The sequence below is a fragment of the Melanostigma gelatinosum genome, assembly GCF_949748355.1.
Source record: "Melanostigma gelatinosum genome assembly, chromosome: 16".
Taxonomy (NCBI): domain Eukaryota; kingdom Metazoa; phylum Chordata; class Actinopteri; order Perciformes; family Zoarcidae; genus Melanostigma; species Melanostigma gelatinosum.
This window is the reverse complement of record NC_136649.1, coordinates 22,479,245-22,494,511: the sequence shown is the minus strand read 5'-3', so window position 1 is coordinate 22,494,511 and position 15,267 is coordinate 22,479,245. Positions and strand designations below refer to the sequence as shown.

General features: G+C 43.4%; 1 protein-coding gene across 1 annotated transcript in view; it reads left to right on the top strand.

Annotated features, from left to right (window-relative positions):
* kcnh5b (potassium voltage-gated channel, subfamily H (eag-related), member 5b) overlaps nucleotides 1–15,267 on the top strand; it is a gene marked incomplete at both ends in the record, with an annotated part of 71,990 nt that overhangs the window by 45,045 nt on the left and 11,678 nt on the right. Inside the window, 3 exons of the mRNA XM_079286863.1 lie at nucleotides 667–866; nucleotides 2,049–2,108; nucleotides 2,701–2,893. Coding sequence (XP_079142989.1) covers nucleotides 667–866; nucleotides 2,049–2,108; nucleotides 2,701–2,893 — 453 coding nt within the window. The remainder of the gene's footprint in view (nucleotides 1–666; nucleotides 867–2,048; nucleotides 2,109–2,700; nucleotides 2,894–15,267) is intronic.

Below are 15,267 nucleotides of genomic sequence, written 5' to 3'. Positions count from 1 at the left end.
CTATGGAAACAGGAGTACAGCAGCTGCAGGGAACAGAGGAGGCTGACGGATCGTCACAATGGCTTTAAATTGGAAAGCTCTGTTCCTCCACTTGAACATCTCTCTAACAGTGGAAGCCGCCATCAGTAGAGCTCGTCATCGAGAGACGATCGTCTTCTTCCTACGTGCAGCGCTGCCGCTAACGAAGTCAGGTGACGTTGTTTAAAGAACCAAGTCAGAGTGGAAGGACGGGGAAAAAGGACTTTCACCCAGCAGACCTCTGTTCATGTCCCGTGTGGAACCAAGATATAGGACCCAACCACTCGTGTGATTGGTTGCTTTGGTTCCTCCAGCTTGTGATGCTTCTAACTTCTATCAGCATGAAAGACCTTCAGGAGCGGAGTTATCTGACTGCACTACGGATCACACGGGGCAGATTGTATTCATTAAGTGCTTTAACAGATTCATGTTTCACAATGATGAAAAAGTAAAAACAAAACAGCAAACTGCCAATTATAGACCATGGGGCCTTTGGGTGTGTGTGAGTGGAAAATAAATAATGAGGTTAGTAAAAGGCTTTAATGAGGGCAACGAAAAGAAAGAAGTGAGAAGAAGGTTTGAACCGAAGGGATTAGGGATCAAATGTGGGACAAAAACCGACTGGTGTGTGTTTCCATCCCTCTCCAGCTCTGCTCTACGCCACCATCTTTGGAAACGTGACCACCATCTTCCAGCAGATGTACGCCAACACCAACCGCTACCACGAGATGCTCAACAACGTCCGGGACTTCCTGAAGCTCTACCAGGTCCCCAAGGGGCTCAGCGAGCGGGTCATGGACTACATCGTCTCCACCTGGTCCATGTCCAAAGGCATCGACACGGAGAAGGTGAGACTCCAGACCTTTTGTTCTTCATCAGAAATATCACGACAGTCACGTCTTGTGATCTGATGTACCAACGTCAACACTTCACAGATGTGGAGTAATGTGAACCAGACCATTCAGTCCGCTTAAATCCTCTTTTAGTTTGTTTTCTGCAGTTTATTTATTTATTGTAGTTATTTATTGTACTGTCCACTTTGGTAGTTTTTGTGATGCAGAATCTACATGGAGGATGTGCACTAACGTTACATTCGTTTTGTGTAACGTTACAGCTCACTTATGCTGGAGATGGCCGTGTAAAGACGGAAAGGAGAAATCTCAAACATAGCAAAACAAAACAAGAGACGTGAAGAAGGAAATAACCAGAGAGCGCCTTGAAGGCAGCCACCGGTCACACGCTGTTGTGACCTAATTCACCCAAACACTCGCCCTCTGCACCACGATGACATCACACCTGCAGTTCTGAACACACGATTCACATCCTCAAATGATATTATATTATAAAAAGACGTCTCTCTCCTTTTAGATCATAAGCCGCCTCCTCCCCCATCAATATCCATTTTCCAAGTTTTTCTTGGGATAATTATACACTCTTAAAGAGACACGAGCCGAGACTGCCCTCTGTATAAATACCTCGCAGCCAGAGCTGGGCCCAATCAGTGGATATATGCCGTCACTTTGGGAGCCGTTGCATTATACACTGTTTATGCGAGTGCACACCCAACAGAAGACCGGAGGCTCCGAAAAGCGTCTCGGTGCGACTAATATCCTCCACTTTAAATGGAGCAGAGGCCATCTTCAAAGAGTGTTGTGTTTTGATGCTGCAGGGCTTTCAGATGTTTTATTGTCCTCCCCTTGGTTCGGTTCTGTTTGTATTTAATTCGGCGGGTTTGTGAAAGACGGGATAATATTTAGTTTTTTTGTGTCTTGCCTAAATTTGGCAGTTAATTAGGTTGGATCTCTGGATTTGTGTAATGAGCTGGACAAAGCGATTTACAGGCTTGTTTTGGGCACAAACTGGCATCCAGAGGGAGTTCCTGAATGCAGCACAGCTGGATGGGGAATGAGGAGGGAGACGATTCCTCATTTGGGAGTTTAAGAGTATAAAACTCCTCATTACCTGCTAAAGCTTCTTCATCTCGCCGCCAGCAGACCTCCATCAAAGACGTCTGTCTCTCTGTCTTCCAGGTCTTATCCATCTGTCCCAAAGACATGCGCGCCGACATCTGTGTCCACCTCAACAGGAAGGTTCGTATCTATGGTTTCCTTAAAGACACAGCGCTTCACTGTATAGAGACGGACAGCGCGCGTTCTGTGTCTTGTCTGTAATAATGCAGTCAGCTCAGTTTGATGCATGTAAATACTTTTAAAGCCACTACTTTTATGTGTAGATGTTGATTTTAGACTCCCGATGAAAGTTTTTGTTTGCAGAAAAATTTGAAAATGATGACTTTTAATATAGTTTAAATAAAAACTGTATAAAATGCCCCAAAACTTTAACCTTTCATTATTCTTACTGACATATTGTGAATATTTTGAATGACTTTATCACCTCCACGGATAACCAGTTCGGCTTCAAAGCCAAACATGGCACTGACTTGTGTATATGTGCCTTAAAGGAAATTGTAAATAAATACAGAGGTCAAAAGTCATCGGTTAGCAAGTATTTTTTGCACACGCTAAAGCTTTGGTCGAACAGTAGATGGTCGTATAGAACGAGAGGAAACATAAAGGATCATCTTCTGTGGATCTTGTCTCTGCAGCCTCAGACTGCGCTGCTGCTGAAGCGACGGTACGACTTTAAACAACAGGTACTAAACATCAACTCCCTCTCACTCAGGTGTTCAACGAACATCCCGCCTTCCGGTTAGCCAGCGACGGCTGCCTGCGCTCGCTGGCGGTGGAGTTCCAGACGACCCACTGCGCCCCCGGAGACCTGATCTTCCACGCCGGCGAGAGCGTCGACACCCTGTGCTTCGTCGTGTCGGGGTCACTGGAGGTCATCCAGGACGACGAGGTCATCGCCATCTTAGGTACGTGGACGTGTGGTTGAGTCTTTACTGAAGGGGAGGACGCGTGTCAGTGCTGTTGAATAATCCAGGATCTGTGTGTGTGTGTGTGTGGATTATTGGGGAATCAATTGGTTTATTGGATTAATTAAGAGAAAATATCATTGCACATTGTAAATGACGTGTTTTGGACTGTTGGTTGGACAAAACAAGACATTTGAAGACTTCTTGGGTTCTGGGAAGACCTTTTTTTTTGTAATTTACTCTTTTACAGACAAAACTATTGTTAGCTGCAACCGTGTCACCAATCAACTGTTTTGTTGTGCAGCATTGAAACATCCGGAGTGAAAAAGCTTATGACTCATAAGGAAGGAGGAGAAGATGAATGGCCGGTTGAAAGACCGATAATAAGCAGTTGGTGCTCAATCGTCATTGATTCATTCAGGAGATAAAATAATCATTAAAACATGATGTGTTTGTGTCTCAGGCAGCTCGTGAAGACCTGAGAGGTGATGTCATCGTCCAGCACATGAGATTCATGAAATACGTCACAATAAAGCAAAAGAGAAACAAATAAAATACTTAGATTTGACAAAAACAGCGTCTGTTGTTTAGTTTGAGGCTGTTTGAGAGAAGAACAACCAGCTGAAGGGCGAATGTTTTGAGAACATTTTATCTCCAAATTGTCACGTTTACAGAAAGCAAGAAAAGCTGTCGTGTCGTTCCTCTTTGGTTGTTTATGGTGACGCATTTTGGGGTTTTCAAGGGTTTTCATAATCCTGTCAGCTCAGAAAACTTGCTTTTTAAAAACGTAAACGCTGCTGACGCAGAAAGAGAGAGCTGAGTCACCAGCAGTCAGCTGACGTCGTGTCAAAGTGTCAAACGCAAACAGTCCGACTCTTATCTGCCGCCGTACATGTCGCTCTCTGCAGCCTCGTACTGTAATGTTCACGAGGAGGAGAAGAGCGAGGGAAGCGGACGCAGATAGTGTCGAGAAAGTGCTCGTTTAACCGAGACGAGCACAGACGGCATTGATGGCTGCATTAGCCAGTGTAGTGCACATTCTCATCACCATCAGCAGGCCCCAGATGAGCGTTTACTGACGCAGAAGGAAAGATGATTCTTTTTACAACAGAGAGCGAGTGCAAAGCTGCTTTGGAGATGGAAGCCGTTGTATTGAAACTCACTCAGACTTTACTTCGGTCGCTGTTGTTGTGAAATGTAAAACTGGTGCAACTTTCTGGCTCATGGCAGAACAATTCTCTTTATTTTCTTTACATTGAGGGTTGTCTTCCAGTTAAACCAGGAGAAAGCATTCATAAACAGGCTTTCTGAAATACATCTTAAAGGGGACATATGATCATTTTGGCTTCATTTTGGGGTTTCTGCTAAAACATGTTTCAATGCTTTAATGATCATAAAACGCATAATTTTTCCTCGCATCGTCTGTCTGAACATGCCTGTTTACCCGTCTGAAGCGCTCCGTTTTAGCGCCTGTCTCTTTAAGACCTCCTCCTGAAGAATCCCCGTCTGCTGTCATTTGGTTTGCGAAAAATACGGCGCACCTTTGCGAAGGTTGTTCTCAAGATATGGGTGATAAATTCTAAGCGTGCGAGTAAAAAAACTGACTACGTTGTCTTTTTCTCCAGTTTGTGGGTTCGTAGGAAATCCAGATACCATGATATGTCCCTTTTTAAAAGAAAACTATGGTTTACTCCAACTTCCAGAAGTTCTAATGTGATATTCTACTCACCAAAGTAATAGCTGAGCTCACTGAGCACCAAATAAACATCATACGGGGCAACCTGGATCAAACAAGCCAATAAATGCGTTCATCTAAGCCTATTGAGCTGTTTGAGTATGAAATGAAGTGTGCTCCTCCTCCTCCTTTGAGTATGAAGTGTGCTCCTCCTCCTCCTTTGGGTATGAAGTGTGTGCTCCTCCTCCTCCTTTGGGTATGAAGTGTGTGCTCCTCCTCCTCCTTTGAGTATGAAGTGTGCTCCTCCTCCTTTGAGTATGAAGTGTGTGCTCCTCCTCCTCCTTTGAGTATGAAGTGTGCTCCTACTCCTCCTTTGGGTATGAAGTGTGTGCTCCTCCTCCTCCTTTGAGTATGAAGTGTGCTCCTCCTCCTTTGAGTATGAAGTGTGTGCTCCTCCTCCTCCTTTGAGTATGAAGTGTGTGCTCCTCCTCCTCCTTTGAGTATGAAGTGTGTGCTCCTCCTCCTCCTTTGAGTATGAAGTGTGTGCTCCTCCTCCTCCTTTGAGTATGAAGTGTGCTCCTCCTCCTCCTTTGAGTATGAAGTGTGCTCCTCCTCCTTTGGGTATGAAGTGTGCTCCTCCTCCTCCTTTGAGTATGAAGTGTGCTCCTCCTCCTTTGGGTATGAAGTGTGCTCCTCCTCCTCCTTTGAGTATGAAGTGTGTGCTCCTCCTCTTCCTTTGGGTATGAAGTGTGTGCTCCTCCTCCTCCTTTGAGTATGAAGTGTGTGCTCCTCCTCCTTTGAGTATGAAGTGTGCTCCTCCTCCTTTGAGTATGAAGTGTGCTCCTCCTCCTTTGGGTATGAAGTGTGCTCCTCCTCCTCCTTTGGGTATGAAGTGTGCTCCTCCTCCTCCTTTGAGTATGAAGTGTGCTCCTCCTCCTCCTTTGAGTATGAAGTGTGCTCCTCCTCCTTTGAGTATGAAGTGTGCTCCTACGATGCCTTTGGTCCGGTTGTTGCGGACACACCTGGCTGAAGGTGCAGACGCAGAGCAACACGACCGTCCCATTGCAGCTGTGTGCGTTCGATATTCGCTCGCCTTTTATCTCTGGTTTGGTCTCCTCCAACTCTTCAGCTGCTGGATGTTCCACTGTGTTCCCCAGCTGTTCTCCAGCTGTGTCTGTCTGCTGTTCGCTGCTGGGCAGGTCGTGTACGGTGAAGCCTACTGATGCAGGACACGTTATTTTGTTATGTTTGTTTATTTAAAACACGGTGCAGCATGTGGTCTTCCTCTCTACATCAGTTTTGTTTCATCTAGGCTACGAATGAAATACATTGCAAGTACATATTTTATTTCTGCTGGCAGATCGTGATCCGTTATGTTGGAGCCATAGTGGATCAAATAGTGAGAATCAGCTGCAGGTTATAATCTGTGAAAATTGACTAAATGGGGGAAAAAAAGGATAAAAGAATGTGAAGAGGAAAAGAAAAATATCATCACAGAAAATAAATATTGTTGGGAAGGACATCGTTTTTTAAAAGGTGGGAGACACAATATGAGGAAGAGTGAAAGCACGACAGAGTGAGCCCTCCCCTTCGTGTTTCCTCCTCACTTCCTCAACGTTCATAGAGAGCGTATTAGATGTGTGATGAACTGCTTCATCACACCAAGGACATGAATGGATGAATCGTCAGCCAGTTGTCATTAGGAGCTGCTGTTGCATATGTTGATGCTGTGCTTTATTTATATCTTAAGTAAGTTCCATTTTGAATGGAGGACTTTAACTTGCAACAAAGTATCTTGCACTATGTTCTAGTAACCAATGTGTTGTATAAAAAGTCACACTCACAAGACATGGAAATAAGAGAGGCTCACTGAGGCCGGTCCACCTCGGCTAACAGTCGCACCGAGTGTACCGAGTGCACGGAGTGCCGTGAGGCTGACATGGACACTTTTTCGGGTCATTATGAAACAGTGGCGGGACAAAATACACTTTGGCGGGCTGCCAAAGTGTATTTGCCAAACGGCATCTGCCAAACGGCATTCTGAGTTCATTGGGCTTCGGGCGTTTTCAGTGCTCAGCGTCATCAGAGGCACACAGAGTTCTCTGGTTCTCTGGTTCTCTGCAGGGAGGCGAGGAAGCTCCTCCAGTCTCCTGTTGAGGAACATTAACTTTAGCCGATATACCAGCTGCCACTTCTGGATAACATTCACCAAAGCTGAGGCCCGCACTCTTCAATGCGAGGTGGAATTTAATGCTTCACAAATGCACTGTTTCGAAAGAAAGTTTGCAGAAAGATTTTGTGAAAAGCATCAAAGATGAGTGGCAGTAATGTTACAGCTGATTCATTCATCACACATTTCATTTCATTTATTTGCACTCAATGATTTCCAAACAACTTTGTACCGTCGACCCTCAGATACGTATATATATTGGAGCCCATGCCTTATTGAATAAGAAAGTAGTGGTCAGTCTTTTATACTGTACCTCAACTGAAACGAGATTCAGGCCTTTATGTCGTTTTTTATTTTTAAATCTGGTTTATTTGATGATATTCTGAGCTGCTCCTGTTTGCTGTCAGTTTCCTGCCGTCAGTGCAGAGTCAACACTGTTTCATATGAAAAGACTTCAGAGCCCTCGAGGGAGCGGCCTCCTCTGTGAGGCGTTTAACATCTGGAAGTGACCCGTTTCATGAACAGCAGCCTGATATGATGAAATCACAGCAAAGTGGAGCAGATGAATGAAACCGCTGGATGTGAGAATGAAGAATCGAGAACAGCATCGTGTTGAATATGACATGAATGACACGTTGTTGTTTCAGGCTACTTATGGGATCGATTTATGGGGTTTTTCGACCGTTAAAGAGTTTTTTGGGGGAGCTTTACCTCAACCGATGTGAGGGTTTAAGGACGGAGGATGTTATGTTCTAGAGATTTGTGATATTGAGTTATGAAGACAGGAATTCATTGACTTTTGACTGAAACATCTCACCAACTGTCGGATGGATAGCCATGAATCTTTGTACAGACATTTCAGTTTGCAGAGGATGAAACCGGATGCGTTTTGGTGAATATGTTAAACTAATTGCATTCTCATCAGCGTCATCTGTAATTTGTGTCCAATGCTAATTAGCAAATGTTAGCGTGCTGAAAAGATAAACTAAGATGGTGACCAATGCTCGACATATGGCCTCGTAGAAGTCTGCATGTTGGGATTGTCATTTTGAGCATGTTAGCGTGCTGATCTTAGCATTTAGCTCAATGCACTGCTGTACCCAAGTACATCCTGACTCCCAGCCTTGTTCAACCCAGAGACTTTTTGAACTGACCACACCCCTTATTAAGAGATTCATCCATTATTTAAGTCCCAAATTTTATTTTAGAATTGATTGAAACAAGTTCAGCTGTGAGGATAACATCCGCTGAGGAGAGACCAGCAGAATGAAAACAGGTTGTGTATTATTTTATAATCCCTGAAACATCTCTCAAGGACCCTTTGGGGTCGATAGACTCCATTTTGGGGGAAACGACTGATTGGATAGCTTGCAAGTTGTTGTCAAACTTTATACGAAGCAACTTGGTTAGGTTTAGGCAACAAAACGACTTTGTTAGTTTAAGAAAAAGATCATCGTTAAAATGCGTACCTTTGTTAAATAAGTCAGCTTTCCCTTTTGGTTTACGTAGGGGACACAAACACTGGTGTCCAGGGTGAAAGTCCTGTGTCTTCCTCTTGTCCTCCCGCCATTACTCCGGCAGGCTGGTCTCACACAGCATTTGTTGCAAAACCTACGAAAAGTAATACGCCGTAATTCATAGATACGCAATACACAAACTTATGGTATTGTCACGTAACTTGCGTACTTCAGTAACAAGACTTCCGTAGTCGTTTGAACCCAAACGACAATCTTTTCCGAAACCTAACTGAGATGTTTCCTGTCGAGACGGAAGTTTATTAAAAAAAATACTGTTTGCATGTAGCGATCGCAAATTGACACGTTTCGCTGGTTTTCATAGGAAAATGCATGAAAAATGACTGATTGTAAGATATCGTACTGACCTTTGTATGAGGAGACGTTGACTCTGGCCACGTAGAGCGAGATAGTTTGAAGCGACTGACCGATCAGTCAAAGCGTCGGCAGTGAGAACGATGTGGAGGGAAAGCATGATAAGAGTTTCTGAGTTCACAGCATCAAAGGAGGCTTCTCTCTGAACACGTCCCTCCTCTAAAGTTTTCCTTTTCCTCGTGACGGCCGTTCCGTTTTCAGCCAACTTCCTTTCGTTTTTTACTCTTGTGCTGAGGAGTAAACGGAAGTCCTGCCAGAACCAGAGCTCATGTTGGGAAACGAGAAATAAAAAAAAGAGCGAGAGAGACAACGGGTACAATAAAAGAAAAAAATATTCTTTCATCATCTGTCACGTCACACTGGTTTACATGGAGAAGCTGCCATTTGTCATTGTTTGAAATGTAGTTTGAGGATGGACACACAAGAACAGTCGCAGGATGGTGGAAAAGTGCTGAAGTTGTGCTTCTTTGTGAAAGATGTATTAATATAAAGAGACATTGAAAGATGAACTTCGTCTTTTCTGCAGGGATTTCAAAAATGTGGTTGTGTTTTTTCCAGTGGTTACATTGTGGACTGAGTTCTTTCTGGGGAGAGGTCGGTGTCTTGAAGTTGTTTTGTTGTTGTAACATGAGTGGAAGTATTTATAAGGTTAGAAGGATGGAGGAAGCGGTTGGGAGAATTTGAGAGAGACTCAAAGGATGGGGGGGTGAGGCAAAGTTAGGCATGGGAGACGATGGAGGAAGAAGAAGAAGAAGAGGAGGAGGAGGAGGAAGAGTGTGCCGGTTGCGGTTTTTAAAGCCACTGATTTCCCCAGGCTGAGGAGTGAGGCTGGAACACACTCTGCTCTCATTAGTGTCCAAAGGCATCCGGTTCACACACGCACGCACACACACACACACACACACGCACGCACACACACACGCACGCAGCGAGGGTACATGTAGGCATGTCAGTGTGTATTTTCTTGATATGGCTCCTTAATGTCTCCATGTACCGGCTGTGGGAAATGAGTTTTCTCTTGAGAGGACAGTAACGTATCAGAATGCACAAACACGCACGACATCTCGTGCAGATGAACCCACAAAAAAACCCACATTTCCCACAGTAACAAGGCAATCCTGTGGTACCTGCGGTAAATACTCATAAGTAATAATAAGCCTCTCATTTCCCATCATCAATCAGGCTTACTGCGTCCTGTTACCGAGCTCATTCAGCAGCGATGGGGAGGCAGCGGAGACGCGCAACAGTGAGAGGAGATTGAAGAGTCAGTAATGCTGCAGCAGCCAGTGAAAAGTCAATGTGCTTCCTGGTTTCTGTCAAGGAAGTAGCGACCGGGTTGTTTGTTACAAAGAAAAGACGTGTAACTCGAGATCAGTTTGTCAAAAGGTCAGAGCTATATATATATATATATATATACATATATATATATATATATATATATCCAAACCAGCTGCATCCATTAGGCTAGTAAGCTGTTTCATAGCATGGGTTGAATATCCATGTAGGGCTACTGTATCTTGGATTGTTTAAACCATCCGTTACAGCCTGATAAATGTGCTTAAAACATATTTACAAAAGAAATATTCAATCACTTTTCCCTTTGGCGTCCTCGTTTTCTCTGGTTTATTTTTAGTTGACAGTCGTCTGTTTCTATCAAAGCTCGGATAAATTGTTGGCCGTCTGGCAGCACAGCGGAGAGACGACCACGCACCATCAGACCTTTAGCCTGAATTATTATTTATTGATGAGTTTTCTTTGCTCCTGCTCGAGAGACAATTCACTCACACTCTTTTCTTTTCTTTTTTTGTTTTTGTTTTTGCCAAAAATGATGTGCTGATTAATTTCTGAATCCATTGTTCATGTTTGGTTATGAGACGGGGAATTCAGTCTGGCCTTCTATTCACACAGCAATATGTTCTGGCCCAGCAGGCAATATGTCAGCGGTGAACAGGAGGAGATGAGGCTGCAACCATACCAGTCTGTCTGCATTACAACAGGAATCAGTGTGTTGAGATGTGGAATACTTTAGAGGAGGAATTGATTGAGTGTTGGTTAAATGATGAAAGGCGTTTTTTAGAAAGAGAAATTCTATCGTCCTTTGAAACTGACTCTTATCACCTCATATAAAAGTATCCTTTGTCCTTTATTTTTGTCAGTGTTTTGAACCAAACAGGAAGTCTTTCTAACGGATTTCTGGATGAACACCGTTGTAACAATTGGACGAGCTGCTTAAGCGATCAGGCTTCAGGCTTCAGCTTCTTATTTAAACGGTTGTTCTCTTATTTATTTAGTTCCACTGGTGTTCATTACGTATTCAAATCTGAATATTACAATTTTTGTAGGAGTACGTATGTTTTGGCATCAAAATGCTGTTTTCCAAAGCCCTTCTGAGAAGGTTCTCCCACGTGACCTGACGTATGTTTCTGCATGATGACGTTCTGCACAGTCAGTGTGCGTCCTACAGTAGCTTAGATGGCGGTTGTTATGCTCCCAGTTTGGAGACAGGAGTACCGGCACGGGCGCTATGCAAATGAGCTGCTGTGGACGGGAAACCCGAAAGTCACACAATAACACAAACTAAGCGATGGATTCAGCGGTAGACCAGCAACTCCTCCGTTCTCTGAGGTCAAATTACTGTTTTTGTCAAAGGAGTCTTGTGTCTTTGAAGACTGAGATATAACAGCTTCAGGTCCCTGTCGCTAAATGTTGTCTGACAGCGAGGTAAAGCCGTGAAATATTGTAAATCTAGCGTCCCCTCAATTGTTACAGATTTTCTTTTAGGTTGTACTTTTTTAGCTAAAATACGTTTTTCTAGACACGAGACTCCATTGACAAACAGTCATTTTACTTTGCGTTTCCTTTTGTAGAACCTGGAAAAGAACGCAGATGGACCCGCCCTGAAACATACCGACATGAGAGTGGTGTCAATCCTCTCATTTGACTTTCAACAAGGAAGCTAATAAGCTGAGCTAAAGCTAGCACTGAAAACCAGTCGGTCAGTGATGGTGGAGCCGTCCGGTATCGATGTTAAAGTGAGTTATTATGTAACTCTCGCGCTATGAATCGTAGATGACCACCAGGTGTTTGATCTGGACATCAACATGTCAGGAAGGAGATCTGAGTTTGATTGCATTTTTTACATTTTGTGAAGGTGGTACATGTTATTTGTAGTTTTATTATTTCACGACTGCAACTAACTGTCTGATAAATCCATGTGGGCTTTGCACTTATAGTGCACGACACAAACTACTGCTTTCACACATTTTTAAGAAACATTCCACGACTGCGTTTGCATATTCATTTTGGCGAATAAAATATTTTTTACAAATGAATGAATGAATTTTATTTACAGAGCGCTTTTCACAGACATAACATCACAAAGTGCTTAACAGAGCAGACATTTAAAAGCATAAAAACACAATGTGACCCTAGGGTCAGTAAATTACATACACAGAGAAAAAAATAAAAAATAAAAATAAAATAAAATAAAAATAAAAATGTCAAACATATTTTAAGAGCAGGTCTAGGACATGGGTTTTTACTCAAACGCCAGCCTAAAAACCAGAGTCAAATGAACTCATGGTCTTAATCTCATATAAGATGCGTCTTTTATTCATCCCAAGGGAAACGCTGCCCACATGCTGCGGGGACGAGACGCAGACGCGTGATTAATACATCAGTTATCTGAACTAATGATCTCATTAGCATAAGTGCTTATCATTAATATCACGCTGCTGATCACGTTGGGACTTTTAGGAAGATCAAGTTTCTTTTGTTGAGGACAGAATGAGTCATTCAACTTTTTTTTTTCCTCGACAGTGAACATATTTCTGTAGAGCTCATTAATCACTCATCAGTTAATGTCTGAAACTTGCATCGTAGCTGTTTATCTGTGGCAGGGAGCACATTTGTGCAGAGTGTGGAACTACTATAATAATTTAAATGTGTGCTCCACATGCTCGTAGTGTTCCTTCTAATCCAATAAGAGGCATTAATGCTGCTGCTGCTGGTGGATCAGTGTCACAGCAGCTGTGTAACTTCCTCCACCCGCTCAGTTTTCCGAGATATGGGGACAACAGCAGCTTCAGCACACCAGCTGAAAGTATCAGCCGGAGATTGCTGGACCGACGTGTGGTGAGCTGCAAGGCAAGATAAAGCAATAGAAGGACGCACACGCACACGCGACCGGCCTCAGGCAATTTATTTCCTGCTGATGGCGGACGCAGCATTTAGTCTCATCTGCACATTTGTCAGAATGTTAACTATAAGTTGATCCTCATGTAGACCAACTCAATGTTTAACTGAGTTTACACACAGTCACACACACACACACTCTGTCAGCATTTTAGCGACGGCATGACGCCTCTTACTCAGAGTGTTGTGACAGCTTTGACTGGTTTTCGGCAAATCGTATCCAGGTCAGCTCAGGAAAACGCTGAGTTGACGGTTCGTGGCAGGTCTGACACAGAAGTCATGTATAATTATAATGACAATTACATTCAATCACCGATTGGTAGAGAGGGCACTCGAAGTGAAATACTTTCTGAGTTTTCAAATCTTCAGCACTTCTGTGGAAAAGAAGAGAATGGAGCTGATGCTGCTGCAGGTTTATTTATGTAACTATGGGAACTGATTTCTACATGTTTCAACTTTATTAAGTGTGTTTTATTTTCCATCACATTTCAGCAGTCCATCACTGTTTTTATGTTAATTCTAGTGCTGTCACAATATCAGAATTTCATTTCACGATTATGACCAAAAGAAAAAGAACAACTTTTCTATTTCCTGCAGTTTACGGTGCGTTTTGTCTCTTTTTTTGGCAGATAAATACAATAACAATATGAGCGAGGGGAGGTGGAGAGAGTGTGGAACACAACTGTTAATATGAATGATTTAAGAGGTGCCGGATTATCGACATGATTATTAACATTTCACTTTTTAAATCTTGAGTTATCCTCAATGCTGGTATGTTGCTGCACCGCTAGTTCTTTTTTGTCTGTTTTCTCTTATTTTAAAGCTTTTTATGCAGTTTTTTGTGTGGAAGGTTCTAAACAAATAAAGTGTACTGTTAGTATTAATATATTATTGAACAATATCTAATTTATTGCTTTATTTCTCTATTTCGTGCTTCCCCTGGTTCTGCCGTTGAGTTGGAAAAGCTCTGGGATCAGTTCCTCCGGATGAGACGCAGCAGCTTCTGGCGACGCGTCTGACGCTGCTCATAATTATGATTCGTCATCCTCTTATTATTGTGGCGTTGCCCGGGAGACGCTCACAAGTGTAAACAAGCGTTGGTCTGCTGCGGGGGATTAGCATTTAGGGAATACATATATGCTGGCAGTTGATAAGTCGAGTGTCCAGGTGGCTGCAGTCGGTTTGAAACCGACAGAGGGAGAGCAGATCAATTCGAGAGGATCAGAGTGCTTCAAGCGCTGCTAGATTCAAGGAAATAGCAACTTCCTCCTGTAAAGCCTGAGTCACACAAAGTGAGTCACACTTTAACAACATGTCTGTCTGTCCGCCGTGTCTCGCTCCTTTTCATTCCACTCGGGTGCAGTCGGGTCTGAGGCTGGACCTGTTCACCGCTTCTTTGCATGGTGCACACGGGGAAGTCAGCAGCTCTGGTTGCTAAGGACGTGGCCAGGTAAAAAAAGGGTTGCTAAGGACAGAAAAAGATGCGAGGACGTCTGCTTCATGCAGAGGATGGTTTATGTTTAATGCTTTACAGTCAGCGCACTGTGTAGATTCCTGACCAGCTAATCATCCGGTAATTCATCAGCGTCACATAAACCGCCTCCTTCAAACCTTCGCTTTATATTCTAACAGCACTGACATTGTGTGTGTGTGAGTGTGTGTGACGTGTTGGTCCATGTTCTTCAATGTCGTCTCTCAATCACCACATGCCAGCTACTGAACCTTCACTTCTCCTGCATGTCTTCTTCTGTGGTGTCACAGTAGATACGAACAAACTGTGAAGGTAAAAAGGAGAAGACACATTCCTCAGTGGGCTGAAGCTCGAGACTCTAACTGTATCTCACACGCATCACTGAGGTCCAGGGCAGCGCTCCGCATTGACGTCATCTACTCGTGTTTTGCTTCCTGTCGGACATCAGAGGTTTCATTTGGACGAAGGACTCACGGCGAGTTTGACGGCGGAATCGTTTGTTTATTCGTCTCACCGCTACGTGAACTTTTCCGTCAGCCGTGGCTGAAATAACCACTGTTGCTGCTTTGTACATGTTGAAGTCCCAGATACGTCGGAGATCATACGGTTTGATCGGCTGCACGGTTCAGGTTGTGTGTTCGTAACTCATGTAATCTCATCACAGTTGTATTCAAATAGTTTTACTTCAGTGTGTTCGGCTGTTAATTACATTCCTAAAACCACAAATCACGTCTTGATGGTGTCTTGTTCTGTCCAACCAAGAGTCCCAAAACCCCAAAAATATTCTGTTCACATGCAGCAAATCAGATCAATGCTGAACAACCTGGAATTTGAAACAATAATGTTCAGCATTTGTCCTGTAAAAATGATCAATTGAGTGAATGAATGTTTTGCACATGAGGTGAATCTGAAGCGTCCTAGTTAATGATTGGAGTTTAGTTTCGAGGTGTCTTCTTCATCAAACAGCTGATGGAT